Raw genomic sequence first — 19,051 nt, forward strand, 5'->3', positions numbered from 1 at the left:
ACCATCAGTTGTCATATCAAAAGGACAGGAGAGGAGAGTGAAAGAGAAAGACAGCTTTGGGCTCTCAGAACAGAACACGGAGGCTGAAACATGGCAGAAGAGGTATCAGGTAAAAAGATTTTAGTCTGTTATCACACATGTTAAAATTACAGAAATATCATGAGCTTTGGGCAAAATAAGTAATCATTTGTACTCATTGTGGTAATAATCGAGGATAAGTTAGTTTGGTACTTTTTTTGATGGGGGCACAATGTACTCATAATACACTTAAGGATGAATTTGATATTGATGTACATTTATGTGATACCAAACCAAGATTAAGATTATCAGGAGCAGATGGCCCCAATATCCCCATGTGCTGCTTCTCAGACACGGGACTTTCAAATGTTATCAGCTGTCTTTTAGAATGAAATGCAATAAGCATTTCAGTGAGGTATAAGGAGAGACCCAAATGAAAGAGAGACAAATGGATACCCATGAAACAGGTAGCTATTAAACATTATAAACTGGGTGGTTTGAGCCATGAATGCTGATTGGCTGACAGACGTGGTAAATCAGACCATATACCACGGATATGACAGAACATTTATTTTTACTTCCCTAATTTTAATATCAATAAGTCACTTCGGGGGTTTGTGAAATATGGCCAATATACCACGGCTAAGGGCTGTTCTTAGGCACAATGCATATACCACAGCCCCTTGGGCCTTATTGCTTAATTATAAACCGGGTAGTTTGGGTCCTGCATGCTGATTGGCTGAAACAACATTTCAGTCATGTGTATACCAGACAACATACCATGGCTATGACTCAAAAATACTTTACTGTTCTACTTATGTTGGTAACGAGTTTATAATAGCAATAGGGCTCCTCTGGGTTTGTGGTATATGGCCGTACCATGGCTAAAGGCTGTATCCAGGCACTCCGCTTAGGCTTATTGCATATATGCATAGTCACTTTAACCATATCTACATGTACATACTACCTCAATCAGCCTGACTAACCGGTGTCTGTATGTAGCCTCACTACTTTTATAGCCTCGCTACTGTATATAGCCTGTCTTTTTTACTGTTGTTTTTATTTCTTTACTTACCTATTGTTCACCAAATAACTTTGTTGCACTATTGGTTAGAGCCTGTAAGTAAGCATTTCACTGTAAGGTCTACTACACCTGTTGTATTCGGCGCACGTGACAAATAAACTTTGATTTGATTTGATATTGCTTAATTATAGTCATCTCTCACATTACATCTGTTTCTAACACCTTCTCTCCATTTCTTATCACTATCTACTTGTCTTCCTCTATGAGCGTAGGGTCGGGTGAATAAATACTCTGCCATCCTCTCCCTACTTGCTAACTGACCTAGGGAGACAATAGGAAGGAAAAGGTGAGAGGGAGGGTGTGAAAAGATAAAATAGCCTAAAACAGCAATACAATCGTACATACTATGTATGGTTCTGTAGGTACATGTTTCAAGGAAAAGGAAGAAGTCCCGTGATATAAACGTCTGGTGTTTTGCTCCCATGAGGTGCTTGTCCTCAAAAGTACTATAAGTTTGTGTGTGTGTGTGCACATTTTAGAGACAGTTGTAACACTGACGCACAACAAAGACAGCATGCTAAGAGCACATTCCGAATGGGCGTAGATGCAGGAAATTCCACTCCCTTTCCCAGAGGAACTGCACACACACACACACACACACACACACACACACACACACACACACACACACACACACACACACACACACACACACACACACACACACACACACACACACACACACACACACACACACACACACACACACACACACACACACACTTATCAATCTGATGAGCTGATGACAAGATTGTTGTGGGGAAAGAACACCAGACCATGGGACTCTTTCTTTGTTAATTCAATCTGTAAATCAATGGTGATTAACAGTTTAGATGCAGAAGAAAACAAATTCAGTATTCCTAAATTGAAATTAACAAATGAACCTGTAATAAATGTGCAAATTGAATAACAAATGAGCAAATAATGTGTCTCCCCTCAAATATTTGTATTTTTTTAAAATCACTTGCTATAAATCCACAAGTAGATATGATTTGAGAAAGGTGACTCAGACCGTAGTGTGAGGGTGTATTCACTAGGTGGCAGCATTAAATTCCCAAAATGGAAGAAAGTCCAAATGAGGTAGGGGACATTTTGACAACATCCACAATGACTCAGACTGTGACTGGTGGTGAAGTGGAGGGAAGGGACACACATTAACCCCAGAGGATGACAATATTTATTAAGGCAGTGCTTGATGATGCTCGCTGGTTACTGTTTGGCCATCTCTTAGGGCCTATACTATACAAGGCCCAGCTAGCAGTTCTGAGCTCACAATGTTACTGGCTTTTGTTTCAATGTGTTGCAATCATTTGTTTAAAAGATTGAATTATCGTTATGCCCTCAGTCCTAACACGTGGTTTGAGATCAGCTGTGGGTCATTAAATAGGCGTGATGTATTTTTACCACATCAACCGTGTATCAGTAAAAGCTTTGTAAGTAGGCCTAAACCAGTCAACCAAAACTGTTGAACTACCGAGTTGAAACATAACAAACATTTGCAGCCCTCATGACACTGGACTGTGCACTGTGCAGTCGCTCTGTGAGATGCTATCTGATGGAGTCTAGCAGCTAGCTACAGCATGTGTTATTCCTTATCGAACAAACTGACGTGTTAACATTCCCTGAGGAGGTCATACAAATGAAAACTGGATTCCTTCTTCACTATGAGCATTCTTAAACCGGCATCTTGATGTCCCTGGAAGACAAACACTAGAGCCTCACTCAGCCTTCCTTAGCTTGTTCTGTGTATGTCTCTGCCAGAGACTGTACTTTTAGTTCATTTGTTTTTTATGTTTGGGAATTTTTGATCGTCTCTAAGCAGGATTAAACATTCTTCACAGTCCTCAGGAAGACATCTTTGGTAAGAAATTGTTATTGCCTGCTTTTCAGGTGGATTGTTTTCGTCCGAACTACAGGGAGAGGTTTCTTAGCCCGCTTTGAAGGGTTGAGACATTTCACGTAGACTACTGGTTTTTAATGGGTGCTATTTTAGGGTCAGGTGTTTGTTGTACTAGGCAGCACACTGCGTTTTGTGACCACCCTAAATAACTTTCTCACCTACAGTCTAGGGAGAGGATGATGAGGAGAGGTGATATCAGAAAAATACAACAGAAAAATACTTTGAAGAAAAACAACAGGTGTCTGGGTCGAGATAAAGAAGCCGAGACACCCTGAGATATTCAGCCTTTCAGATAAACTCTATCTCTTCTCAAGGTCCAGGGTATATCTCCTCAGTGGCTATATAGAATGACACAAGACAGAGTAGTAACTGAGGCGGCTTAGTGACTAGAAGGAGGCGGAGAGCATGAGCTGTGACACCATCAGTGGGGTCAGCCCAGGAAGGGCATCTCTCTGCTGGAACAATGGCTGGGATCTACTAACAAGCCTTATAATGTAACCATGTCACAGATGAGAATCATGAAATGACCACATTACGTTGTGCTACTGTAGGTGGGAGAGAGCAAGTATGCGTCTGAAATGGCACCCTATTTCCTGCATAGTGCCCTACTTTTGACCAGAGCCCTATGCCGGCCCTGGTCAAAAGTAGTGCACTGTATAAGGAATAGGGTGCCATTTAGGACGGAGACCAAGTCAAGGGTCTGTCCAGCCTGACATTATACTGATTTACACTACCATTCGAAAGTTTGGGGTCACTTAGAAATGTCGTTGTTTTCCATGAAAACATACATGAGATTAGTTGCAAAATGAATAGGAAATATAGTCAAGACGTTGACAAGTTTATAAATAATGATTTTTAATTGAAATAATAATTGTGTCCTTCAAACTGCTTTCGTCAAATAATTACAGCCTTGCAGACCTTTGTCATTCTAGTTGTCAATTTGATGAGGTAATCTGAAGAGATTTCACTCCATAGTTCCAGAAGCACCTCCCACAAGTTGGATTGGCTTGATGGGCCCTATTTACGTACCAATGGTCAAGCTTCTCCCACAACAGCTCAATAGGGTTGAGATCAGGTGACTGTGCTGGCCTTTCCTCTGTCCAGTGTCTGTGTATTTTTTGCGTGTACTATTTCATGAAGTTGCCAGTTGAGGACTTGTGAGGCGTCAGTTTCTCAAACTAGACACTCTAATGTACTTGTCCTCTTGCTCAGTTGTGCACCGGGGCCTCCCACTCCTCTTTCTATTCTGGTTAGAGACAGTTTGCGCTGTTTTGTGAAGGGAGTAGTACACAGTGTTGTACGAGATAGCCTTAATAGCCTTACTTTCTCAGAACAAGAATAGACTGACAAGTTTCAGAATAAAGTTATTTGTTTCTGGCCATTTTGAGCCTGTAATCAAACCCACGAATGCTGATGCTCCAGATACTCAACTAGTCTAAAGAAGGCCAGTTTTATTGTTTCTTTAAATCAGAACAACAGTTTTCAGCTGTGCTAACATAATTACAAAAGCGTTTTCTAATGATCAATTAGCCTTTTAAAATACTAAACTTGGATTAGCTAACACAACATGCCATTGGAACACAGGAGTGATGGTTGCTGATAATGGGCCTCTTTACGCCTATGTAGATATTCCATTAAAGAATCAGCCGTTTCCAGTAACAATAGTCATTTACAACATTAACAATGTCTACACTGTATTTATGATCAATTTGAAGTTATTTATTAATGGACACAAAAAAAAAGCTTTTCTTTCAAAAACAAGGAAATTGACCCCAAACTTTTGAACGGTAGTGTACATCTCCTGAAACTGTCCCCCAGGCCAGGGCATGACAGAAAAACAGAACCAAACGTATTGTGTTTCCACAGAACATTACTAGAGGAAAATGTATAGGAAAATACATTAAATTGTTTTTCCTCGCTCTTCTCTTTCACTTAGCAACGGCTTCAGCCATGTTCTCCATGGACACCTTCTTCAAATCTATCTTGTTGCCGTCCAGACGGATAACACCAGAGGAGGGGGAAGTAAGTAATCTGTTTATACATCAGGTCACCAAGACAACCACGAGTTCTCCTTCTTCATAATACAAACATGAACATATTTAAAAGAAGGATAGAGTGTTATCTGAATTGTGAGGAAAGTGTTGGAGTGTTGAATTCACTATAGCGAAATTTGCCACTTTTACAATTCGACTTCTTTGTTTGTTTAACTCAAGCATTAAATGTCCACAAAGAAACAGGACTTGGATACACTGTAATGTTTTACAGACACTGTATGATGACATGCATATTTGAATACCATTACTCACTTAATAATTAGGCTACAGGTAATTCCGGTTCAACGGGTTGTGTGCTGGGTTTCAAGAAAGGTCTGTGAAACCCACATGACTAATCACATCAGACTTTGAAATAGTTTATAAGACTTCATAGCAGAGTTGTTCTATGTAGGGTGTATAGGGGGAGAATCACTCTTGCCGTCCGTCCTGTAACTATGTCATGCCTCCCCTGTTGTTTTTGTCTGTCCCTGGCCTGAGGCAATTAATCTGTCTGTGTCCACGTGTCTGTGGCCTACTGCATGGTTAGACAGACAGCTGGGGCCACTCTGATAAGTGTCCACACACCCCAATCCTACACACACGCACAGGCAGACAGACACGCAGACATGCAGACACACACACACACACACACACACAGAAAGGGAGAGAGAGAGAGTGAGAAAGAGAGGGAGGGGGAGAGAGAGAGAGAGAGAGAGAGAGAGAGAGAGAGAGAGAGAGAGAGAGACTTTGCCAGAGCAAATTTGTCAAAAATAACCCATAAATCAGTAGGAAACTACCACTATACACACACAAAAAATTGGGTTCCTCAAGGGTTCTTTGGGAAGGTGATGGATACTGAATGATGGATACCAAATAACCCTTTGAGCCTTTCAATGGCTCTTTGCAGTTGAAAACAAGATTCTTTCCTCTTTTAGCGATAATTCAAATGTATGGCCGGTGGGTCATTCTAATATTTTGGGACATGGTTTTCTCACAGCTCTTTTAGTGACAACTAAAATGTAGGGCCGGTGGGTCATTCTAATATTTTGGGACGTGATTTTCTCACAGCTCTTTTAGTGATAACTAAAATGTAGGGCCGGTGGGTCATTCTAATATTTTGGGACGTGATTTTCTCACAGCTCTTTTAGTGATAACTAAAATGTAGGGCCGGTGGGTCATTCTAATATTTTGGGACGTGGTTTTCTCACAGCTCTTTTAGTGACAACTAAAATGTAGGGCCGGTGGGTCATTCTAATATTTTGGGACGTGATTTTCTCACAGCTCTTTTAGTGACAACTAAAATGTAGGGCCGGTGGGTCATTCTAATATTTTGGGACGTGGTTTTCTCACAGCTCTTTTAGTGCAACCGGGAGTCATTCCAGTTGGTCTAATCTGTTGTGTTATGCTATTAGATGTTACATATGACTATGGTCAGTGAAGGTGTCTTGTGAGAATGGTTAATTAAGTCAGTAGTTCTCAATTCTCTCCTCAGGAATTACCAGACGTACCAAAGCTAGCATTCCTGATAAAACTTGTTCATAAAAACAATAATAAAACCAATGGAATTATAACCATTTAATATGGCTATTAAACCAGAGTAAGAAACACTGTATGGTTCTAAAAAGAACCTTTGTAGAACCATTCATTTTTTTTCTATAATATAGCTCCCGAAAAGGGTTCACTGTAAGACGTTTCTGTAATTTCAACAGTGAAATACGGTAGAATGCACAGTAAAATACCTTCAGTGTACCTTCATTGTATACCTTCATAACTAATTATGGTGCATTGTGGGAAGATGTTGTGGGCGAGGAAAGAGTTTCGGGCTCAAGAACATATTTTAAGGTGTGCCTTGTAAGAGGCTATATTTGTTGCACCCGTGAGAGGAAATGCTTTACCCTCACAGAATATAAACTCAGCAACAACAAAAAAACATCCCTTTTTCAGGACCCTGTCTTTCAAATATAATTCGAAAAATCCAAATAACTTCACAGATCTTCATTGTAAAGGGTTAAAACACAGTTTCCCATGCTTGTTCAATGAACCATAAACAATTAATGAACATGTACCTGTGGAACGGTCGTTAAGGTCACAGTTATGAAAATGTAGGACACTAGAGATACCTTTTTACTGACTCTGAAAAACACACAAAAAAAGATGCCCAGGGTCCCTGCTCATCTGCGTGAATGTGCCTTAGGCATTCTGCAAGGAGGCATGAGGACTACAGATGTGGCCAGGGCAATAAATTCCAATGTCCGTATTGTGAGACGCTTAAGATAGAGCTACAGGGAGACAGGACGTACAGCTGATCATCCACGCAGGGGTGTGTAACATGTGTAACAACACCTGCACAGGATCGGTATATCCGAAAATCACCCCTAAGGGACAGGTATAGGATGGCAACAACAACTGCCCAAGTTACACCAGGAACGCACAATCCCTCCATCAGTGCTCAGACTGTCCGCAATAGGCTGAGAGAGGCTGGACTGAGGGCTTGTATGCCTGTTGTAAGGCAGGTCCTCACCAGACATCCCCGGCAACAACGTTGTCTATGGGCACAAACCCACCGTCGCTGGACCAGACAGAACTGGCAAAAAGTGCTCTTCACCGACGAGTCACAGTTTTGTCTCACCAGGAGTGATGGTCGGATTCGCGTTTATTGTGGAAGGAATGAACATTACACCGAGGCCTGTACTCTGGAGCGGGATGAATTTGGAGGTGGAGGATCAGCCATGGTCTGGGGTGCTGTGTCACAGCATCATCAGACTGAGCTTGTTGTCATTGCAGGCAATCTCAACGCTGCTGTGCGTTACTGGGAAGACATCCTCCTCCCTCATGTGGTACCCTTCCTACAGGCTCATCCTGACATGACCCTCCAGCACGACAATGCTCGTTCTGTGCGTGATTTCCTGCAATACAGGAATGTCAGTGTTCTGCCATGGCCAGCGAAGAACTTGGATCTCAATTCCATTGAGCACGTCTGGGACCTGTTGGATCGGAGGGTGAGGGCTAGGGCCATTCCCCTCAGAAATGTCAGGGAACTTGGAGGGGCCTTGGTGGAAGAGTGGGGTAACATCTCACAGCAATAACTGGCAAATCTGGTGCAGTCCATGAGGAGGAGATGCACTGCAGTACTTAATGCAGCTGGTGGCCACACCAGATACTGACTGTTACTTTTGATTTTGACCCCCCCCCCCCCCCTTTGTTCAGGGACACATTATTCCATTTCTGTTAGTCACATGTCTGTGGAACTTGTTCAGATGTTGAATCTTGATATGTTCATACAAATATTTACACGTTAAGTTTGCTGAAAATAAACGCAGTTGACAGTGCGAGGACGTTTCTTTTTTTGCTGAGTTTAGTAATATACTGTATTTTAGGAATTCTATAAACCTTATTCTGAAAATCTACAGTAATTTGCAGGCCAATTGCTGCCAGTAATTTACTGTAAATCAGTTCCATACTGCATTTTTGTAGTGCCAAAAACCTTTGCAAATCTAGTGGGTATGTGGTATTGTTGTTTCTGATTAACATATTTTGAGGTGTGTCTTGTAAGAGGCTATATTTGTTGCACCCGCTGTATGAATTTAACAGATATGTGGTAGTGGCTCCCTAACAATTGAATGTCTACAGAGGACAGATCAGAGTGACAGGAAGGTTTACACCTGTGTTGAGTGGCTAGCCATGTCTACAGAGGACAGATCAGAGTGACAGGAAGGTTTACACCTGTGTTGAGTGGCTAGCCATGTCTACAGAGGACAGATCAGAGTGACAGGAAGGTTTACACCTGTGTTGAGTGGCTAGCCATGTCTACAGAGGACAGATCAGAGTGACTAGAAGGTTTACACCTGTGTTGAGTGGCTAGCCATGTCTACAGAGGACAGATCAGAGTGACTAGAAGGTTTACACCTGTGTTGAGTGGCTAGCCATGTCTACAGAGGACAGATCAGAGTGACTAGAAGGTTTACACCTGTGTTGAGTGGCTAGCCATGTCTACAGAGGACAGATCAGAGTGACTAGAAGGTTTACACCTGTGTTGAGTGGCTAGCCATGTCTACAGAGGACAGATCAGAGTGACAGGAAGGTTTACACCTGTGTTGAGTGGCTAGCCATGTCTACAGAGGACAGATCAGAGTGACAGGAAGGTTTACACCTGTGTTGAGTGGCTAGCCATGTCTACAGAGGACAGATCAGAGTGACTGGAAGGTTTACACCTGTGTTGAGTGGCTAGCCATGTCTACAGAGGACAGATCAGAGTGACTAGAAGGTTTACACCTGTGTTGAGTGGCTAGCCATGTCTACAGAGGACAGATCAGAGTGGCAGGAAGGTTTACACCTGTGTTGAGTGGCTAGCCATGTCTACAGAGGACAGATCAGAGTGACAGGAAGGTTTACACCTGTGTTGAGTGGCTAGCCATGTCTACAGAGGACAGATCAGAGTGACTAGAAGGTTTACACCTGTGTTGAGTGGCTAGCCATGTCTACAGAGGACAGATCAGAGTGACTAGAAGGTTTACACCTGTGTTGAGTGGCTAGCCATGTCTACAGAGGACAGATCAGAGTGGCAGGAAGGTTTACACCTGTGTTGAGTGGCTAGCCGTGTCCTTTTGATCTGTTTTTGCCCTGTAGTCACTGTTACTGTAGAAGCCTTTGTTAAGGCCTAAATTGCAAGTGATATAAAACACCAAATAGCAGTTGACATTCTGTAATATAGAATGACTTATTCATTATTAGCAACTTCGTAAAAGTTTTTCAATACAATTCAACAATAAAGTGCTGTTTTGCTGTATAGTTAATGCAGTGTACTGTAAATGATGGTGCATTGTGGAAAAATGTTCTGGGAGGGGAAGAATTTCAGGTGTGTCCTGTACTATGTTTGTTGCACACGTTCGTGAGAGCCCTGTACCAATTTAAGTGATATGTGGTAGTAGTTCTCAACCAATGAAATGTCTATAGGGGACAAATGAGAGTGAAAGAGGGTCCTAAACCATTAATGGTTGACTATTTATTCATGTGCATTTGATCTGTTTTTCCCTGCAATCACGACCAGTTTTGAAGCCTTTGTTAAGGCCCCAAGAAGGGAAAGTGATATAAAACACCTAGTATTCATTAATATTCTGTAATATACAAATGCCTAGCAGCCAACCTGCATCCCTTGTAATTACAGTAAAATACTATAAAAATAAATTTCTTACATTTTATTAGTCATTACTTTGACGTTATAGTAATTTAGAGGAAGCAGATATCAAGGTACGGTGAATATCTCAGTAAGGTATTGTCACTATCAGAGCTAGTCAGAGCTATATCATAAGATACCTTGTTGTAATTACAATTATTTTGAAGACCAGTGTATCCTCAGGAGGCCGAAGAAATTTGGCTTGGCCCCTAAGACCTTCAGAAACTTTTACAGATGGACAATTTAGATCATCTTGTTGGGCTGTATCGTCGCCTGGTACGGAAACTGCACCGCCCGCAACCACAGGGCTCTCCAGAAGGTGGTACGGTCTGCCCAACGCATCACCGGGGACATACTGCCTAACCTCCAGGACAACAACAGCATCCGATGTCACAGGAAGACCGAAAATGTGAAAATGAAAACTTGCAAAGAGCATTGGGTAATGTGGGTAATTGCAGTAATATGCTGTAATTGTAATTTGTACTGTAAATTAGATTACAGTAACTGACTTGGTACTGTAAATTAGATTTTGGTAACATTTGTGGTACCGTAAAATGGATTACAGTGGGTGTACTGTAAATGAAATTACAGTAACTTACTGGCCAATTGCTGCCAGTAAGTTACTGTACATTTTACAGGAGATGTTTTAGTGTTGTAACCATAGCGGAACCCTTTTTTCTATTATATGTTGTAACCATAGCGGAACCCTTTTTTTATTATATAGAACCTTAGGATAGGGTTATTTTTAGCACCATAGAGCATGACTCTTTATAGAACCTTAAAAAAAGGTTCCACATAGCACTAAAAAGGGTTCCGCTATGGTAGCAAGCCAAATAACCCTTATTTGGCACTAAATAGTGTGTACCTCTACCCCTAATCAAAGTGTTTTTGCACCAGTAACTCCTGATGTACAGGTGCTGCTATCTGGACAGGATCATTGTGTAGCCTGCCCACAGTACTGGACTGGAACATTATGAACACTTATATTTGATATACTTATCATTGACTCAATCTCATCTACCAAACTCAGGCGAAATACAGTGCTGGAGCTGTTGGAGCTCCGACTCAACATATTGTGGTGTGTTTTGGAATGCCCTACAAAATGTTAGAAAAATATATATATTTGTGACACATCCAACTGGGCACATATGTCAGTTCAACGTCTAGTTTAGATTTACATTTGCTTGTCAACTAACGTGAATTCAATGTGAAATAAACCCAAATGTTCATCCTCTAATTGGGTTTTTGGTTAAAAGTTGGGTGAAAAAAAAGACGAAATTCCGTTAAATATATGCATTTTTGCAAATCCCACAAAGTTTTCGGCGTTAATTCAATGTCATGTCATCACATTGTTTTGGTTGAAATGACTTGGAAACAGACAGCGTTGATTCAACTACATAGTTGTTGTCCCGTGGGATAGGCCTACAGAAGTAGGATAATCAAAAAGTTTAGAACAGCCACTGGAATGACTCCCAACTGAAATGTCATCGCAACTGAATGTTGGGAACACGAACAAGAAACAGCCAATTTGCTGCAGTGAATAAGAGAATCAGATCCTTCTGAAAAGGCCGCCGATTTTAATGACTCCGAAATCACTTGACAAGCAGCGGGGACTCATTTGAGAGCAAGTGTGCTTACGCAAAGCTACAATCATGCGCCTGTGCTGAGATAGAGCTGAGGCTGATTGAAAGTGGGTTGGAGTCTCGGTCGAGCAGAGGCAGCAGCCAGCAACGTCGTGCGAGGTGGCAGTGACAGCCGGGTTGAGTTTTGATGTAGGCACAGTAGCCTAACAGTCAGGTTGGAAACTTGGCTTTAGTGACACAAGAGCAACATGTGGCGATTCAACTGGTCGTGCAATGTCCACTGTCGGTATGCTATGTTGTTGTAATGTGGGTCCGGTCTTTGTAACCGGTAGACAGACATGCTTGGTGCTCCCGTCTTCGACATGCGTAAACGTGAAAGTTGTTTTGTTTGACTTGAAAAAATATGCATCTGTTCCGGAGTTACAATTATCGAATTTTCCCGGATCATTATTCTGTGGAAACATCGACCATTCGAGGCATCAGTTGGGTATGTGATTATTGATGCCTATAATAGCATACCTTTATTTTGTATTTTATTTAACCTCTATTTAACTAGGCAAGTCAGTTAAGAACAAATTCTTATTTACAATGACGGCCTACAAAACCTACAGTTGCACAGGCTAATAGTATACTCATCTTGTAATGATGATAATCATCATCACTAGGCTACTTATCCTCATCATTATCTGTAACATCATTCCTTTTTTGTCCTTGCCTTGTGCTTATTGTTTAGCTTTGAGATGGTTTGATGATGATCTGACGATAGTGATGATGATTAATGATGATGATGATAATGAGTGCTCACGGGTCATAATATAATTCTTCATAAAAACAACTTTTTTTCTTCAGAAAGTAAAGTATGACCTTGGCTGAAAATATTCTCAAAATAGTCACATCCATGGCAGTTTGAGACAGTGTTTTCGCAGCAAAAATAGGCCTTCAATAAATGATATAGCCCATCACGTGGACATGTTTTGAGAGTGAGACTCCTGTTCCAGGTAGAAATGAAGCACCACAGTACTTGATCAAAACATAATGTGGTGGGAGGTAGAACATTCTCTACAGAAAGTCTGCCTTGTGTCTGCACGCATGTCACCGTCATGCTCTGTCTCTCTGCCTTTCGCACACACTGCACACTTCACCAATCAGTTACTATAGGCACTACAAGAGGAGGGAAGACGGGTCACACTTGAAAACACTGCAACACTTCAGCATAGAAGTTTACGTCATCGTATGTGATTGTGCCACTGCATTAGTGTCTGCGTGGTGAGATGTGTGGGTGGTGTTTCACTGCAGAGGTGGAGAGTGAATGGGGCTGTGGAGTCAGACAATGTGTTGATGGAAGAAGTGTGTGTGTGTGTGGGGGGGGGGGGCTCACCACATCCACAGACACAGTCTGTGTGATTCCCCGAAACAAAAAGCAGCTTCCTGCGTTGCATGTGAGACTGTGGAGAAGGTTCAGACTGACACAGGGACTACTAGTCTTGGGTGTGGGGCAGAGGAGAGGAAGCTAGTGGAGACCCAGACATTTTTTTATTTTTTTTTATTACTCTTGTTATTTATAGTGCATTGTTTATTGTTCACCTTGATCCCCCCCATTCGGTTTACATGGTAGACAAGAATGTCTATTTTCCCCCAGCCACAGGAAGATTCCGAATAGTGCTCCTCGTGAAAGATCTAAATTTGGCTTTTGACTTTGTTGTTGAATTGCTCAGGATTATACAGACGTTGTGATTAGCTGAATCTGTGATGACCTGACTATAAAAAGGCATAGGTCTTATATATGATCTATAACAGCTTAACAAGCAACGGTGTCGCCTGTCAGTGGACAGTTCATATTTGTTTTATTTAAATAAACATATATTTGGCAATGTCTATGGAGTAGCCGTAACATATTACTGTAGGTAGGACGTCAATGGAAATATTACTTAATAGCCTGATCTTGTGTTCACGAATAACAACTGGATTGGCTGAGAACCCAAAAATTAAGATGGTTTAGGAAAGCTTCTAAATATCATATGCATAGTGAGTTTGTTTATTTGTTTCTGTGTATATTGTTCTTCCTCAAGTAGCCTATAGTTGATTCATTAGGACACCCTATGGTGATGATGTTTTAGTCTAGCCCATTTGCTTAATGTCCTTAAATCCAGCTTGACCTAGTCCCTAGAGGTTCAACAACAACTACAACCCCTCTGATAGATAAATAGATCAATGCTTGATCTTATTCATGTCAATAGCTGTGGGCGCATTGCAAAATGTTAAAAGCTAAACATCCAACACCCTGTTTTTCGTTTGATATTCGTAAATACACTTATTACATTGATAATACAGTAGGATATGGAAATGTTAAATTATAGACTTAGACTGGAAATTGAGTTGAGTTGGCCTTATTTGAACCACGGTGCAGTGCTTCATGCCTTAGATGATCAGGCAAACATCATTATTCCTAAAGCATCTGCGGCTCCACCTCATCTTTGTGTCTGTTTGATGATGTGTCTGGAATGCTGAGGCGCCATGCAACAACATTAGACCCAATTAAACTGGCTTCACACTGGGCGCCAGCTAACTCTAGTTAATTAAGACACACATGGCACGCGTGGTCTGATACCACCACTAGTAGCAAATGCAGACAGAATCATTTTCCTAGAATGAATAAATGCTAATAAGGTCTGTAACCCAATGTCCATGCTTATTGCAATGCATACCAGTGCTGGGATGGTGGTGATGACTCCTGGAGATAAACAGGACAAAATGACTCACATTGGTAGAGGTCCTCATAATAAGAGATACATAGCAAGAAGGGCACTTCTTGATAAGAGGGACGGGACATGGCATCTGGCATTTCCCACTGTATGCCCCATACTGCTGCCAGGCCTTCAACTTTGTTTCTTAGAGTTGTTTTCTAAGATGCAAGGGCTTCTCCAAGGGAACAAAAAAACAAAGTCACCATAGCCTACAGGTGTGTCTGTGCAATGCTACATCAGGCAAGAAGTGACGCCTCTACAAGCATGGTTTTGCTGCTCTCAGCATGGCAGAGAGAGAGCAGAAGCGACAGAACATATGAGAGAAACTTAATTCTATTTTATAGAGTTGGCTAACAGCTGAAAAGGGCAATGTGCAGTACCTCTGGTTGGGAGCATGTGACAGTGTTGGCAGTAGGACCGACCAGCACAGTTTACTCTGTCAACAGAAAGGAAGGGTGGAGAGGTCTCCACGCTAGGAGCCATTGAACACCTGACTTAAGAGAAGAAAAGCAATCTAGTACAAAAATAAGAAAAGGGGATAGAAGAAGAATACTGACTGCAAATGGAGCTGAGGGAAAAAATGACGTGTTCAAACCATTTTATTTTTTTAGTTGCATTTTATACCCAAGCCCAGCACAAGGCCATCAATAGCGCTCCCACACAAAGAGAGACGAGATGACAATAACTAGTCAGGTTCCATATTTCTATTTTTTATCATTTGATCTGCCGATCCCACACCGCGACACAGTGAAAACGTGAGGCCTGTGTCTTATATAATCAATTTTCTTCTGAGTGGCCCTCAAGGTAAGGCAGTAGCCACTCATGAGTTAACAAGACCTGGAAAGATAGAGGAGAGAATGCCCTGAACATCCCTTGTAAATGACTGTGTACTCCGATGACACCTCAGCCAGCGGAGTCCATCCATGTCACGCAACTTAGCAGCTGGCTTGGGAACACATTTAGAGAGGCTGTCAGTGGATCATAAAATAAGAGTTATAGAACAACAGAAGAGGAAGTGGGAATTAGGCTACAGCATAGTGTTGGTGAGTTGAGAGGAGGGTTTGCCCATATATCATTGGGTTTAGGACATATATTGCCTGAACCAGTAGACATATAGAAAACACTCACTGAAAACAAACTGAACACAACAGTATGTATCTCATTAGACATTAGAATATTTCACATTCAACCTATCTTTCTGGTCCCACCCAATGGTTTCTGAGAACAACCAGTTTAACCAGTTCTGTTGGAATGCCTATGAGAGGAAGCCATAATATATTATAGGCCTTATTATTCAGCAATGCCTTGATATTATAGGCTTTCTGGACTGGACGTGAACCTCTATGATGGAATAATGAAATTATGTAATAGTTGGTTATGTTTCTTTCTCTCCCACTTTCCCCTAGACCCCACTGCCAGAGGCCCTTGACACACAGGACACCATGAAGCAGGTACGTAGTATGCCGATCAGGGACAGTGCCACACACACACCAGGGTTGGGCTCATTTTGAATTGAAGGCATATTTTAGTTTACTTCCTGAATTGACTGCCTTCAATTCTAATTGATTCCAACCCCGACACATACAAACACACAGTACAGTAGTACTTCACATCCCTACAGCTAGTCTTAGACCTTAATCAAACTGCTCTGGCTTCTGATTCATCTTTGATTAATCACAATCTTCATGAGAAGAGAACCAACAAGGTCATTGAGTTGACATGTAGGAACATTATTTATGTCGGACATTTTGACCTCACCCTCAAATCATCTGTTACACCATAGAAACACCACATTAGCATAGTAGAAATGGTGACTGGAAGCTCAAGTACAGTAAATAGTAGTTCACCTCTTAAAGCTGTAGGTCCTTAGGGTTAAACATTTAGTGTTATTCACTTACGTCTTATTACATCATATAATGCCCCACATTTTCTATAGTGTGCCATGTGAAATTCTAAGACTCGCAAGACCTTCAACATACACGTTGCCTCAATACGATGATCCAATGTATGAGCATAATGACATTCCTCAACAATTTTAGTCATCTCAATTAAATGTCAACCCGCAACCTGTTGATATCGGACATTGGCCCGGCCTTCAGGCTGTAGCAAATTGTTTCTCCTGGGCCCTTTTAGCCACTGCGCCAGCCTTTGTTGTTGCAGCGTTGGCATCTTCTGTAACTGCTGAACCTGTTCTTTTTGAGTTCCTAATATCACTGCTTGAGCAGTGGAGTCTTTAAGAACACATTCCAATCCAGGCGAGCACTGCAGTCACAAGGAGTCTAAAGGACACTCCACGATCCACAGCTAGCTAACCCCCCCCCCCCCCCCTCCCCCCCTCGCCTTCAAGCCCTCACTACCCCCCCCCCTGCCTGACCAGAGCAGACCCAACCCTCTCACTCCTTTATCTAACTGCTCCTTCAATAGCCCCCTCGCAGGAGAAATCAGCCCGATAACGGTGTTGAAATGGAAAGACAAACCTGGCTCCTGACTGGTATTATTTTACCCAATATACATAGACGCAGTCAGGCAGGCACACACACGCTCACACGTATGAATACACACACACACACACACACACACACACACACACACACACACAGCCGCTCTCACTTTGATGCATCCAGAATCTCCAGGAATAAAAACAGTGGAACAGTGTTCTCTTCTACTCCAGGAAGAATGGAAACACAGTAAAATATCAATGCCAGTAAATAGGCCTATACAACATTAAAGTTGAGTTCATGTCTATGTTTTTTTCTGCACTGAACATGTAGGGAGTATCTTTAATAAATATCCAGTCAGCCTTGGAATGTTCCTAACTTCCCAAGGGCTTTTTCTGTGTGAGTGCTGTGTGTATTTTGGAAAGGGGAGAGAGGATGCAGGTCTTATAGCTAATGGGAGAACAGTAGCGAGGCTACAGGGAGGTTGGCTTTGTTGGTGCTTTGTTTGGTAGTTGTTGTTCTTGTTTTTTATGTCTTTGGAGCATGTGTCAAACTCAAGGCCTGCGAGCCGATTCAATCTGACCCAAGGGTGGTTTGAGTAAAAAATTGTTTTTTAGTTTGACATTTTTTGGAAGGGGGGGACGATTGTCAATTGACATTGAAATGACTAAAACCAAAAACTGTAGAATTTATTATTGACCGAATGTTATAGTCTCTTTACTCTGTCCAGCTTGCTAACAGTCATCAAAACTGAAGCTAGACAGTCAGGGAGCATCGAAAATTCAGAAAGCGATGGCTAGAGGACAATTTGTTAAACATTTTCATGGCAAGGAAATATACAGTGCAGTAGGATTCAGACCGCTTGACTTTTTCCACATTTTGTCATGTTACAGCCTTATTCTAAAATGGATTCAATAATCCCCCCCCCCCCCCATCAATCTACACACAATACCCCACAATGACAAAGCAAGAACAAGTTTTTAGAAATGTTTGCAAGTGAAAAAGACAAAACAGGAAATACCTTATTTACGTACATTAGTATTCAGATCCTTTGCTATAAGACTTGAAATTGAGCTCAGGTGCATCCTGTTCCCATTGATCATCCTTGAGATGTTTCTACAACTTGATTGGAGTCCACCTGTGGTAAATTCAATTGATTGGACATGATTTGGAAAGGCACACACCTGTCTATATAATGTCCCACAGTTGACAGTGCATGTCAGAGCAAAAACCAAGCCATGAGCTCAAAGGAATTGTCTGTAAAGCTCCGAGACAGGATTGTGTCGAGGTACAGATCTGGGGAAGGGTACTGATTTCATTTTTTTATTTTTTATTTTATTTGCTAATATTTCTAAAAACTTGTTTTTGCTTTGTCATTATGGGTTGTTGTGTGTAGATTGATGAGGGAACCAAAACTATTTAATCCATTTTAGAATAAGGCTGTAAAAATGTGTTTTTTAAGTCAAGTGGTCTGAATACTTTCCTACTGTAATTCATTTTAAGTTGGGCCCTCCGGACCTCTTTGAAGACTGAATTTTGCGAGCTGGGAAAATGAGTTTGAGACTCCTGGTTTAGAGATTTGAGATTGTTCTGTTAGTTATCTAATGATGATCAAGATGGTTATTGTGATTTGGGATTTGGTGCTACGTATATTCACACAGGTAAAAAAATAAACTTCTCATCAATGCCGCCAGGCCTTTTTACCTAAATTGGCACTTCCTGTTTTGAATAAAGGAAGAAAAAAAATCCAGTGCTGTAGCTTGGTATTTCTGAAATGGGGGAGGAAGTGTACTTGTTGGAAACAATAACCCCTCAGAAGGTCTGAAGTGGTCTTGTCTGTATAGAGAGTGGGATGTGAGATGCAGTTCCTACAGCTCCTCTGCCCACCGGCGTGGTGCTCCATCCCTCCCTCCAGGTACAGTCATGTTCCAGAGAGAACAGAAGAGGAGAGAACAAAGCCCACCAAGGTCACAGCACAGAGGGAGACTGTAGACTCGCCCACAGAGGAAACTTCAGAACACTAGTAGAAATTTGACACTATTTAACACAGACTATGGGCACAAATATAGTAAGCCCAC

At 41.7% G+C, this 19,051-nt stretch overlaps 1 protein-coding gene across 5 annotated transcripts in view; it reads left to right on the forward strand.

The window, feature by feature from the left end:
• Positions 1 to 19,051, forward strand: part of LOC139368517 (Rap guanine nucleotide exchange factor (GEF) 3) — a 43,542-nt gene continuing 24,491 nt past the window's right edge. Inside the window, exons 1-3 of one of the 5 annotated variants that reach the window (XM_071107507.1) lie at positions 1 to 109; positions 4,939 to 5,024; positions 15,942 to 15,986. In XM_071107507.1, coding sequence (XP_070963608.1) covers positions 91 to 109; positions 4,939 to 5,024; positions 15,942 to 15,986 — 150 coding nt within the window. In that variant the 5' untranslated portion in view covers positions 1 to 90. Of the gene's footprint in view, positions 110 to 4,938; positions 5,025 to 11,632; positions 12,279 to 15,941; positions 15,987 to 19,051 lie in introns of those variants that run through there. The other 4 variants (XM_071107508.1, XM_071107509.1, XM_071107510.1 and 1 more) reach the window with 4 other exon arrangements.

Source organism: Oncorhynchus clarkii, chromosome 16 (genome assembly GCF_045791955.1).
Source record: "Oncorhynchus clarkii lewisi isolate Uvic-CL-2024 chromosome 16, UVic_Ocla_1.0, whole genome shotgun sequence".
NCBI lineage: Eukaryota > Metazoa > Chordata > Actinopteri > Salmoniformes > Salmonidae > Oncorhynchus > Oncorhynchus clarkii.